Source organism: Salvelinus namaycush, chromosome 3 (genome assembly GCF_016432855.1).
Source record: "Salvelinus namaycush isolate Seneca chromosome 3, SaNama_1.0, whole genome shotgun sequence".
In the NCBI taxonomy this organism is placed as follows: domain Eukaryota; kingdom Metazoa; phylum Chordata; class Actinopteri; order Salmoniformes; family Salmonidae; genus Salvelinus; species Salvelinus namaycush.
The window spans coordinates 65,956,328-65,970,095 of record NC_052309.1 but is presented as its reverse complement, the minus strand read 5'-3'; the positions used below and the strand labels follow the sequence as shown (position 1 = coordinate 65,970,095).

Sequence of the window (13,768 nt, the reverse complement as noted above, 5' to 3'; positions counted from 1 at the left end):
AACCATTTTCTATTGGGCCGAATTCAAAGATGTAACCATCCTCTGCTTACCAAGTTTGTTGATAAAACGTTTACTGTTGACAGGAGAACAAGAGGAGACAATAGGACGAGGTGGATAATTTTATAATAAGGCCGTTTAATCACATGTAAAGACATCTTAGTAAAATCTTGCAGCAAGGCTCTTTCTGTCTGACTCGTATGGAATCGTCCGGAAAGAGGTAGTTTAAGCAGTTGTACAGTTTTATATAGACAACAAGCAAAGTAGGTTGATCTGGAAGTCTGGCCTTCCGATTGGTCGATCTGGGTCTTGGGTAGTCCTGAACAGGCCTGGTGTCAACGTTCCATTGGTTCCTGAGATAGTTCTTTGTCTTGAGCTCCAACCTTGAGTTGTGTGTGTCTGTGGTTATCATGGGGGAGGGGAATTGTGTGTGTCTGTAGTTGGTGTCTTAATAAGTCCAGCATATGTCCAAGAGAAATGAGGAGTATGTGTATTTTGTATAAAAGATGGCTTATGTTGAAATGTTGTTATTACTAGTTTCCAGTATCTATTACAATTTCTTACACTCGTTAGCTCATTGTTATGGATGTCTCCAAATAAATGTCACTAGAAAACAGCTTAAACTAATGCAAATGCAGCTACTGTTGTTATTCTGGCTGCACTGTTTGATGTGACTGTAAATTAGCCATATTTGGCTAGCTAGCAAGCAAGGGATACGAATGTTGCCAGCCAGTATGGCAATGGAACATTTAGGATGAATGACAGGGTTGCGTCCATAGATACAGAAAAAAAGACTGGGTTGCAACTGGGTTGCGTCTTTGGCAACCGATAGAACGAACGACCAGCCGGCTTGGGTAGCAACCCTACATTTGTGTCGGGACTATATCTTATGGAAGGATGAAATATAAGGCACCTCGGATGGTTTGTTATATTTGGCACGGTTATATATTGGCACGTTTGCCGGCACTCGACTTTGTCTCGGGCCTAATAACACCCGTACCAATATATCCTCCAAACACAGGCTTCTCGGGCATTATCACTTAAATATCACAAACCCCCGACGTGCCTTATTGCTATTATAAACTGGTTACCAACGTAATTAGAGCAGTAAAAATAAATGTTTTGTCATACCACTGGTATAAGGTCTGATATACCAAGACTGTCAGCCAATCAGCATTCAGGGCTCGAATCACCCAGTTTATAACACTAAATGTCATTACATTGGAAATCAACCAGAGCTTGAAACCCTTGGCCTATTGTATTGTCTATTTTTAGTTGACTTCTGGGTTGAATTGGAACAATAGCTGTTGATGACTTTGCAAATACAATGTTTCACTAAATAGCATCATTGATGATGCGGGATAAAGTATGGTCACATTTAATTTGCTCTGTTAAACCTACCCTTTGGAATGACTTCCATAGCAACAGTGAATCTATTTCATTTTTCATGTGCAGTTGCAAACTATGGTTTTGCAACTGCACATGGTGACAAAGATCGTACTTTTTGGAGAAATGTCCTCTGGTCTGATGAAACAAAAATAGAACTGTTTGGCCATAATGACCATTGTTATGTTTGGAGGAAGAAGGGGGAAGCTTGCAAGCCGAAGAACACCATCCCAACCGTGAAGCACGGGGGTGGCAGCATCATGTTGTGGGGGTGCTTTGCTGCAGGAGGGACTGATGCACTTCACAAAATAGATGGCATCATGAGGATGGAAAATTATGTGGCTATATTGAAGTAACATAACAAGACATCAGTCAGGAAGTTAAAGCTTGGTCGCAAATGGGTCTTCCGAATGGACAATGACCCCAACCATACTTCCAAAGTTGTTGCAAAATGGCTTAAGGACAACAAAGTCAAGGTATTGGAGTGAGCATCACAAAGCCCTGACCTCAATCCTATAGAAAATTTGTGGGCAGTACTGAAAAAGTGTGTGCGAGCAAGGAGGCCTACAAACCTGACTCAGTTACACCAGCTCTGTCAGGAGGAATGGGCCAAAATTCACCCAACTTGTTGTGGGAAGCTTGTGGAAGCCTACCTGAAACGTTTGACCCAAGTTAAACAATTTAAAGGCAATGCTACCAAATACTAATTGAGTGCATGTTAACTTCTGACCCACTGGGAATGTGATAAAAGAAAGAAATTCTGAAATAAATCATTCTCTACTATTATTTTGACAATTCACATTCTTAAATAAAGTGATCCTAACTGACCTAAGACAGGGAATTTTTAACTCTGATTAAATGTCAGGAATTGTGAAAACTGAGTTTAAATATATTTGGCTAAGGTGTATGTAAACTTCCAACTTCAACTGTAGATACTTTATATACTGCCTGAGACACCTTTGCTATTTTGCACATTATGGACAATATGCCTAACACTCATAATTAGTAGTAGAATAATGGATTGGCAAGAATTTGGCACTGTCAACTTTTAGGTTAGTAGGAAAGTTAGGCTAATCATTTAAACCCACTAAATATATTCACATTCACTGAACATTCAGTATTTGAAACTTCAACATTCATTTCCCAAATGCTTTTCTGTAATCCTGCAGACTCTTTATCATTCTCCATACCTTAAATGATAATGCATCCAACATTATGCGTGCCGACCATGGTATTGGGCAGATGCTGACATTTGAGAACTCAACTTGTTTAGAAATCAAACCCTGGTCATCTTATTGCAGAGCACATTGTAAGCTATACATTTTGCTCAGCTGTTTTTAGAGAAGATTGTATTGCAAGTTATGCTATATGTGTAGGATATGCTTTGTTGGCTAATATGCATATGCAGTAGAGGTCTTCATGGATCCCCCTGTACCCGAATACCCGAGACCCGATCCGGGAAATAATGTCACGGGTCTGGGTCAGATCTGATATGATTGTCACGGGTTTCGGGTATGTGCAATTTTAACGGACTTGTCGGGAAGGGCCTGTACAGATCCGAACACGACTGCTGCAGTAGAGTGAAAGAGAGACATTTTATAATTTATGCTGCTGCTCTTTCTTTTCACAAGAGTGGAGTGTGGCGCATGTAGCTTGTTGTCTCATCCTACAGTTACAAATAACAACAATTCCATTCAGAATATTAAGTAGAAGCCTACCTGTTGGCTCTTGGTCGTTATAGCCTATCCTTATAATTTAACTTTAATTCCATCATCTTAATTCCATCTTCCATTGATTAGAAATCTCCTAACTTTTGCCACACACGGAGGCTCTGTGACTGTAGCCTATTGCCACTTTGATTACTTATGATTGATAAGGTAAGGTGGGTTTCTTAGCATTCATAGCCATGGTTGTCAACTGTACCGCAGAAACGGAACGTAAATCACAGAAAATAGAGGTTGTGGTGGCAGCTGCAAAGAAATTCTTGAAAGGCATTTTTCTGCAGAAGATTTGCAGGGGGTGTTGAGTGGTATTGTACTGTCCTCTCAGACCATTAGTCAGGAGTAGGATTAGACAGGGTTAAATAGGGAATGGGGTGGTGTTTTTTTTAGAGAGGGCTAGTTGTTGGCAGGGTCATTTTCCTTTTCCTTTATCCCAAATTTGTATTACCGGAATTTAATGTAAGTAGGCTGTGAAGTGGCTGTGCCACTTTTTGCTTATGAATATAAAACACACTCTAAAATGTGCAGTTTTGTCACACAACACAATGCCACATATGCCTCAAGTTTTAAAGGAACTCGTAAATTGGCATGCTGACTGAATGAATGTTCACCAGAGCTGTTGCCACAGAATTTAATGTTAATTTCTCTACCATAAGCCACCTCCAACGTCGTTTTAGAGAATTTGGCAGTAAGTCCAACCGGTCTAACAACCGCAGACCACGTGTAACCACGCCAGCCCAGGACCTCCACATCTGGCTTCTTCACATGCGGAATCGTCTGAGACCAGCCACCCAGACAGCTGATGAAACTGAAGAGTATTTCTGTCAGTAATAAAGCCATTTTGTGGTGAAAAATGAATTCTAATTCGCTGGGCCTGGCTCCCAAGTGGGTGGGCCTATGCCCTCCCAGGCCCACCTATGGCTTCGCCCTTGTCCAGTCATGTGAAATCCATAGATTAGGGCCTATGGAATTTATTTTAATTGACTGATATCCTGATATGAACTGTCACTCAGTAAAATCATTGAAATTATTGCATGTTGCGTTTATATTTTTGTTAAGTATATATTGTTTTGTCTTTCTAAGGTCCTGTGGAAAAACATAAACATCTATTTAAAGAAGACATTAGCTGTTGATTTGTTGGAGGGTTTTCAAGGCAGGAAGGACCAGAGACAGATTGGTCAAAAGACCAATTAGTGGAAAAAATATCATAATTGCTTGTCTAAACTCAGCCGTTGACAGTTCCGATGGGGGACCATTCCAATCCTCATTTGGTAGGACATTCATTCAACAAGTGCCATCATTGGACTTGGAATATGCAATTTTGTCAGTCATCTCTTGCACCCATAATAAAAGTTATGTAATGAACTCAACTTGAAGAGATAATGTTCTCTAATGCAGCAATATAATCATTTTCTAGAGGCAAATGATCACCATAGCTTGGAGGGGATAAGACAGGATGAAGGTCAGCTCACTACATCTGCAGCAGCCAGAAGGGAAGATTGTGTCACTAACATGGGCAGGAGGACAAAGACAAAGAGGCTGAGCATGCATGAGAAACTGGTGCTAAATACATTAGTTTCATGAGCGCAAACTAATGTATTTAAAAGAAGAGCATGATATGAAAATGCACATCCTTCATGTTGAGTTGTCTATGAAGGAGGAGAGAAAAATTAAGCAGCAGCAGTACCAATGTTCCTCTCAAACCAGCACCAGTTCGAGGTCCCGATATTTCCATTTGTGAATCCATGGCTATTGTTTGCTTCAATCACTTGAGCTATCTTTGTTGTGAGAAGTGCTGCATTGCAAAAGCATCTCTGCAGGCTAGTCCATTTGTGTTGTTGTCTGCCTCAACCACGGGAACATCTATCTGGGTCATCCTCATCTTCAATGCGAGGATCTAGGAAGCCATTCTGTTTGAGGTAATTATGAATCACTGCTGTTGAAATTATGACAATGCAGCATCTTCTTGGTTGAAAGCGCTAGGGTCAGTCTGTTATATCTGGAGTACTTCTCCTGTCTTATCCGGTGTCCTGTGTGAATTTAAGTATGCTCTCTCCAATTCTCTCTTTCTTTCTCTCTCTCGGAGGACCTGAGCCCTAGGACCATGCCTCAGGACTACCTGGCATGATGACGCCTTGCTGTCCCCAGTCCACCTGGACGTGCTGCTGCTCCAGTTTCAACTGTTCTGCCTGCGGCTATGGAACCCTGACCTGTTCACCGGACGTGCTACCTGTCCCAGACCTGCTGTTTTCAACTCTAGAGACAGCAGGAGCGGTAGAGATACTCTCAATGATCGGCTATGAAAAGCCAACTGACATTTACTCCTGAGGTTCTGACTTGCTGCACCCTCGTCAACTGTGATTATTATTTGACCATGCTGGTCATTTATGAACATTTGAACATCTTGGCCATGTTCTGTTATAATCTCCACCCGGCACAGCCAGAAGAGGACTGGCCACCCCTCATAGCCTGGTTCCTCTCTAGGTTTCTTCCTAGGTTTTGGCCTTTCTAGGGAGTTTTTCCTAGCCACCGTGCTTCTACACCTGCATTGTTTGCTGTTTGGGGTTTTAGGCTGGGTTTCTGTACAGCACATTGTGACACCAACTGATGTAAGAAGGGCTTTACAAATACATTCGATTGATTGATTGATGGGAATATGACATCCATCTATACAGCCAATGACTCCAGGAAAGTTCCCATATTCATAGAACTCTACCTTGTAGTTAGCTAAGGTCTTCACATTTAATTTAGATATTTGTGCTATATTTTTTTTATGCAGCCTAGTGGATATTTTCCCCTCAGAAATACCAAAATAATTATGTCTTCCTTCCAGTAAAATAGGGTGGCGTAGCACACGTCCATACGTACGTCAAAAACGTCGGTGACGGTGGTTTCGGGGAGGCGCTGTAAAAGGTTGTGTACCACTTTGCAATCTGAACGATGTCCATTTTGTGAAAGCCGGTCAGCCGACTAAAGCTTCGTCCCCGTGTAAAGGAAGATTCAAAGAAAAACAGAAATTGGGCAGAACTGTCGATCGCTAGCCAGTTATTATCCGAAAGGAAAGTCAATCTTATCGTATGTCCGCTATCCAGAACCTCCAAACTTTCGGTAAGACATTTCAACCATCTCAGCTAACGTGATTAGTGGGGGGAATGGCAGTTGGTAATGTTAGCTAGCATTTGCAAACATTTTGACGACGTTACAACTAAATATAACGTTTGATTTTAATCAAATTGTTAATACATGTCTTCATAAAACATCTGGTTAGTTATATCGAGAACATTCCCTTCAGATTGCAAAAAGTTATTAATAGCATGCCAGGTGTTTTTTTTTAACGTTGACCAACACCTATCGACATCAGACGTAGTTAATGTCCTTGTTTAACGTTTGGTCCCAACACGGATTTGTAGCCGATATAGCAAATTAGTCTGTATTGTGGACACATTAATCAACGTACAATACATATTCGGTTAGCAAATTGTTACTACCGGTTGTCTTTCTGGCACAGTGTCAACAATGGCCCGAGTATAAATGTAACTTTTTGCCCAATCTGTCTGATACGACAGTTTTTTTTTCAGGAAGCCCTTCAGGTTGAAACTATAAATAGTTCAGCCAAATAGCTACATCTAATGATATTCCCCTACTGACTTAGTTGCATCCATGCTTTAATTTCGAAATTTCAGCTAGTTCTGCCTGTTGTGTTTTGCCGGAATGATTGGCTATCTAGACTGTGAAATTTTGCCCACGAACCCCAGTATTCCAGATAAACTAAGATCTGCGTAGATTAGTCACCCGTTTTTTGCGGGGGGAGATTTGTCAAAAATCCCAATTTTCCATGTAGTAATCTGCTGACCAGCATCTGAGCAGCGTTTTACTTGGGCCTGAGACTCGTGGATAGGACGTTACATCACCAGTTTATCGGCCTGCATTTTTTTTATTATCTAGGTCAAACAAACAGTGACATCTTAGGTATCCCTTTAGGTTGCTTCCTTGTAATTTTAGAAATGACACGTTTTGTTTTGAACTCAATTTTTGTCTTAAGTATAGTGATTTTGTTTTTAATGGTGTTCTTCCCACAGACCCATTTGCTGATGCAACTAAGGGTAATGACAGGCTCCCATCTGGGACTGACGACTACATCCACATAAGAATCCAGCAGCGTAACGGCAGGAAGACTCTGACCACGGTCCAGGGCATAGCCATCGACTATGATAAGAAGAAGCTAGTCAAGGCCTTTAAGAAGGTATGTTATGGCAGGGAGTTGACACTAGGTGGTATACTAAGAAAGATCCATGTTTTGTTCTACGGGCCGTTTGACTAGTTCCGCTTTGTCAACAGAAATTTGCCTGCAATGGGACAGTGATTGAGCACCCAGAGTATGGGGAAGTGATTCAGCTGCAAGGTGACCAGCGCAAGAATATCTGCACGTTTCTGATTGAGGTAGGTTTGACTCTTGTCCCTGCTATAGCACATTGCACCCAGCGTAGTACACACAAGTGTGGAGTATAAGTGGCCATCTGTCATGGCCCCTACAGATGGCTCTCATAGAAAAGCCTCTGTTTGTAAATGTTCTCTGACTGGAGTTCGAAGTTCCTTTGTGTGATGTCTCTTCTGCCCTCATCCCTCTTCCAGATTGGCCTGGCGAAAGAGGAGCAGCTCAAGGTCCACGGATTCTAGAAGCTCTCAGCAGCCTCAGCTCCACTGGTCCTGATACACTACATGGCCAAAAGTATGTGGACACCCCTTCAAATTAGTGGATTCGGCTATTTCGGCCACACCCATTGCTGACCGGTGTATAAAATAGAGTACATGCATCCAATCTCCATAGACAAACATTGGCAGTAGAATGGTCCGTACTGAAGAGCTCAGTGACTTTCAACGTGGCACCGTCATAGGATGCCACCTTTCCAACAAGTCAGTTCGTCAAATTTCTGCCTTGCTAGAGCTGCCCCGGTCAACTGTAAGTGCTGTTATTGTGAAGTGGAAACGTCTAGGAGCAACAACGGCTCAGCCGAGAAGTGGTAGGCCGCACAAGCTCACAGAAGGGGATCGCGAAGTGCTGAAGCAAGTAGCATGTAAAGATCGTCTGTCCTCGGTTGCAACACTCACTACTGAGTTCCAAACTGCCTCTGGAAGCAACGTCAGCACAATAACTGTTCGTCGGGAGCTTCATGAAATGGGTTTCCATGGCCGAGCAGCCGCACACACGCCTCAGATCACCATGCGCAATGCGAAGCGTCGGCTGGAGTGGTGTAAAGCTCACCGCCATTGGACACTGGAGCAGTGGAAACGCATTCTCTGGAGTGATGAATCACGTTTCACCATCTGGCAGTCCGATGGGCGAATCTGGGTTTGGCGGATGCCAGGAGAACGCTACCTGCCCGAATGCATAGTGCCAACTGTAAAGTTTGGTGGGGAAGGAATAATGGTCTGGGGCTGTTTTTCATGGTTCGGGCTAGGCCCCTTAGTTCCAGTAAAGGGAAATCTTAACGCTGCAGCATACAATGAAATTCTAGATGATTCTGTGCTTCCAACTTTGTGGCAACAGTTTGGGGAAGGCCCTTTTCTGTTTCAGCATGACAATGCCCCCATGCACAAAGCGAGGTCCGTACAGGACTGGTTTGTTGAGCTCGGTGTGGAAGAACTTGACTGGCCTGCACAGAGCCCTGACCTCAACCCCATCGAACACCTTTGGGATGAATTGGAACGCCGACTGCGAGCCAGGCCTAATCGACCAACGTCAGTGCCCGACCTCACTAATGCTCTTGTGGCTGAATGGAAGCAAGTCCCTGCAGCAATGTTCCAACATTTAGTGGAAAGCCTTCCCAGAAGAGTGGAGGCTGTTATAGCAGCAAAGGGGGGACCAACTCCATATTGATTCCCATGAGATTGACAAGCAGGTGTCCACATACTTTTGGTCATGTACACTGAACAAAAATATAACTGCAGCAATTTCAATGATTTTACTGCATTACAGTTCATAAAAGAAATCAGACAATTTAAATAAATTCGAGGCCCTAATCTATTGATTTCATATGAATGGGCAGGGCCGCAGCAATGGGTGGGTCTGGGAGGGCGTAGGCCTACCATCTTGGGAGCCAAGCCCAATCAATCAGAATGAGTTTTTCCTGACAAACAGGCTTTATTACAGACAACCTCCTCAGTCCAAATTTGTGCACAAAATTTGAGAAATAAGCTTTTTGTGCTTATGGCAAATGTCTGTGATTTTCTATTTCAGCTCGTAAAATGTTGGTTCCACATTTCAAATGTTGCATTTATATTTTTGTTCAGTGCTGTGCCAATATCTCTGTTTAAATGTTTTCCCCATTAGATTTTGTTTGTATTGAATTGATGTCTGTGCCCAGTGGCTTCCTTCCTTCTCTTATCTACTTTCCCTCCTTCCCACTACTGTTTGCTGAAAGGATGGGATAGAATTCTACTTGGTGACAGGTCACAAAGGAACAAGAGAGTGCGTCGTCTGGTCATAAGATGATGTTTAAGAGCAAAATGAGACTGTCAACTGTGGAAGGTGTTCAGTGATAGGTCCCCATTCACTTTCTCCTATCATTAGGTGTAAAAATCGGATGATATTCTGGTCAGATGCGATAGAACGGCCACCCACTGCTTTCAAGTACATGTAGGCCTACCTGGTTCTGAAGGTTATCGATCATCCCCAAGTGTCAACCCATGTCTTTACGGTCACCAAGGGATCTTCTCTCCCGATGTTCCTTGATCTGTAGCTCAAGCTGCGTGTTGGTTGCCTCTAGTGAGTGCACCTGAGCCACACAGACATCAACATGGAGCCTCACACATTCATACAACACACATCCTAGGTAGGCATCTCACTGTTTTAGCCACTAAGAGAGGAATCACACCAGAGCATCTGAGTGTACTTGAAAGCAGTGGGTGGCCGTTCTATCACATCTGACCAGAATATCATCCGATTTTTACACCTAATGATAGGAGAAAGTGAATGGTAGTTCTTTAGGCTAACAGTGAAAAAAGAAAACCCTACATTTGTGATGTGAAAAGGTATCTCGTTTAGATTCTCCGTGTAGGACGCAAAGCGACCATTAAGATCTTCCATGCTCTCTCTTGCTGATGCACAGGGAGCCTGAGAATTGTCATGCTCCCCGGGACACTTGATGCATACCCCATTGAGATGCGGGTCCAATACCCTCCCGCACCACCGCAAACACTGTTCCAGTGTCCCCCTCTGCGGTCGTGGGAGAGCTGCTTAGCGCCACTGGCACGGAACAACCGCATTGATGCTGTCACGACTGCTGTCAACATCCCTCCAACCTGGGGTCTGATGTGATGCTATAAAGGGCTTTTTTGAACTGTGCAAAAATGTTACATGTTTTTGTCTATTGAAAGCAAGGGTAGGTGTAAAGAAACCCTGCCCACTACACTGATCTACAAAAAACAAACAATTGTGGGCATATCTAGGATGGAATTATGTTTTCTTCTCTTTCTAATGTAAATTGGATGGTTCTGGAGGCAGGTTCACAGTGAAAAAATGTGTATATGGAGACAAAATACCTTGTGAAGCTTTTTTTCTTTTGGGAAGTGGACCAATAAATAAATGTTTAAGTTGCCTACAGTGAAGAATACAATAACTGGTTAAGTGAAATATACATAATGCAACATCAAAAGTCACATTTTAAGTGGTAAATTGAATAAAACATTACGCTCTTTATTATAAACTGGGTGGTTCGAGCCCTGAATGCTGATTGGCTGACAGCTGTGGTATAGCAGACTGTATACCATGGGTATGACATCTTTTTTTACTGCTCTAATGTTAGGAACCAGTTTTTAATAGCAATAAGGCACCTCGGGGGTTTGTGGTATATGGCCAATATACCACACCTTCTCGGGCCTTATTGCGTAATAAGTACACTGTCCTAGAGTCACCAGAGGAATATTCTGTTCCAAAATTTTGACACGTTGCTTAAAGCTAATTTGTTGTTGAAAGGTAATCATTTCCACCCAAAATGACAGGTACTTTTTACATGTTATGTCTGACAAAAACTGTTCAAGCTAAATTCTAGCTATCGGTGGCATATAGTCTTGGAATTTAATGAAGTTCAAAAGATCACCTTCAGCTTTTCTTCCATAATGAGAGAAATTTACATTGCCACAGAAAGATTAATGACTTGTTTATTCTGTGTGGAAATGTTATCAGACCAGCTTGACATTATTTCTAAGTGAAGATATGAAAAGTGACAATGACGATAAAGGCCACTGGTGGCTCGGTGGATGCCACCCTATCTCTACACCAGTTTTTCCCAAGTGGTGCGTCAGGACCTATTGGTGGGTTGAGGTCAGTTCCTTTTCTGGGGGGGGGGGTCAAAAGACACTAACAACTGTAGGACCCACTGCATGGATGAACAGTGGCTAACTGCAAGATCATTGAGTGTCAATGGGTGTGTTTGCAGCAAGAATGCCACTCATGATACTTTTTCTCCTTTGGTGGCACTACACCAAATCTATGTTGGTGACAATGATGTACAACAACCGTAATCTCTTAATGATCCTTTTTTGTCACTGTCATAAGATGACCTTTAAGGGAGAGGTTAGCAGCAAGGCCTGATTCCCTGTTGTTTTGAAAGGGCTACGTAACAGTGAAGGCCCAGTGCAGTCAAATACATTATTTTCCTGTGTTTAGTATATATTTCTACACTATGAGGTTGGAATAATACTGTGAAATTGTTAACATTTGGATAATGCCCTTTTAGCATAAGAGCTGTTTGAAAAGGCAGCCTTACATTTTGGTCTGATTGAGTTTTGACCTGCCTGGTGACCAATAAGAAAGAGTTCCAAACCTTTCTGCCAATAACAGCTCGTTTTCAGTTTTCCCCTCCCCACTCAGATCACTTCCAGACAGTCCTAGCAAAATTGTTACCCAGAAGTGATTTCATATTGAGATACAAATGGCAGCATTGGACCTTTAAGAGGAGTTGTGCCTGCATGGGGCTGGTCTAGCGGCCAGGTAGTGTTACCTGCAGCACATAAACATTACCCTGTGAGCGCGAACAAAACCTGGCTATGAAATAGTGTAGTATTATTACAGTTAGCAGCATCTGTATGCTTTTAGATTCACCCATCATGTTCAATTCTATAAAGAATGTAGTCAAGTCAGGTGATGGATTTCATAACAGAGATGAATTTGCCTTTTCTGTGCATGTTAGTTACAGTGTGTTTACCAATTAATTGTTCTACTGGCATAATCAGATCATAGTAAAGTACTGTAAATACCTAACACTCCCAAAGTGATCTGGAAATCTTGAATGTTTGAATACACGTGATGAAGATTCTGCTTTAATTATATGTAAGTCTACTCAGTTCAGAAAGCATCAAGGTATGAAAAGAAAGGCACCTGGCAAGAGACAGACAAGTTGATGCACAGGATCAGCGTTAAATGTTTATAACAACCTCGAGCAGAAAGGTTCATCTATGATTTTTTCGCATCAAATGTCACATGTCCCACTCATTTCCAAAATACAGCCAAAAAGTTAGGTTGAGTTGTGACATGTTGGGTTGTGGTTTTTACTGTTCTGAGGTGCTACATTGAGGACAATTCAAAAGGTGTGGCTTGTAGAGTTCACTTTGGGTCAGGCAGCCATTCCACCAGTGAATTTACACTAGGCTTAGGCCTGGCTGCAATATCAATCCTACCCACCAAACTATGTGAACTATACAAAAGGTCCTTGAGGTCATCCCAGCTGATGATAACGCTGTCTCAAACTCTGTACCAGGCGGTGTATCATAGTTGGTATTTGTTTACCCATGATGCACCTCCAGAGAATGTAGAGGTAAAGGTTGTGTTCCCTGATCAGACGTTGCATGCATCAACCAATGTTTGCATGCCACGTCATCGACTGTCTGGCAACAGATTACTGGAGCATATTATGTGTTTAGCTGATGCGTGAAATACTTATCCAGGCGTTGTAAGATCTGGCATGCGTCAGCAATGTCTGTGCAGATTACAAAATCTTTGGGTGTGCACGTTTTGCAAAGCAGGGAGACGCCGAAGTAATTGATACTTCTGGGAGCGGTGAATGTCGTAACTAAATAACAACAGAAAATAAAAAATGATCGGTCTGGCGAGGGAGGAGCTGGTTTTTAAATATTGTGTATATTTATTTCTTGTGAACAAATTTCCATTTGTTACCAATGTCAATTCTTCATTTTTTCAACATACTTTTATTTTTGTTTTCTGGACAGGCGAACGCTGCCAAATACTAAACAGTAAACCAATAAAAAATGGTGAACTATCCAGCAGGGGTGTAGTGCTGCCGGAGGGCTTTTTTTCAATTTGAGAATTAACAGAGCTGGTAAAACTATTTCTGGAAAATTTTATCTAAATAAATGATATTTCATTTCCACAAAAATTCCATGAAAAATGATAAAATGACAAACCAAATAAACATGTATATCAGCCTAGAAGTATAAAATTGTGGTTTCTTCTCTGGCACTGGTGAAAATGATGAAGAACTATAGGCTACGTGTGTGCACTACAGAAGAATGTCTGAGGCTTGACCACTTTGGCCAATTCGAACATGGGGGGAAAAAATCCTAATTCACTATGTGTTTGCCTTTATAAAATAAAACTCTATGGACCCCTCTTGCACATTGGAACCCAGAACGACACCGTTCTGCTG

General features: G+C 42.2%; 1 protein-coding gene across 1 annotated transcript; it reads left to right on the top strand.

The window, feature by feature from the left end:
• The first annotated feature begins 6,054 nt into the window (after positions 1–6,054).
• Positions 6,055–7,899, top strand: LOC120044513 (eukaryotic translation initiation factor 1-like). Its single transcript, XM_038989169.1, has 4 exons — positions 6,055–6,212; positions 7,184–7,347; positions 7,443–7,544; positions 7,737–7,899. Exons 1-4 carry the CDS (start codon positions 6,182–6,184, stop codon positions 7,779–7,781), a joined length of 342 nt encoding a protein of 113 aa, XP_038845097.1. The 5' UTR covers positions 6,055–6,181; the 3' UTR covers positions 7,782–7,899.
• Positions 7,900–13,768: the final 5,869 nt, after the last annotated feature.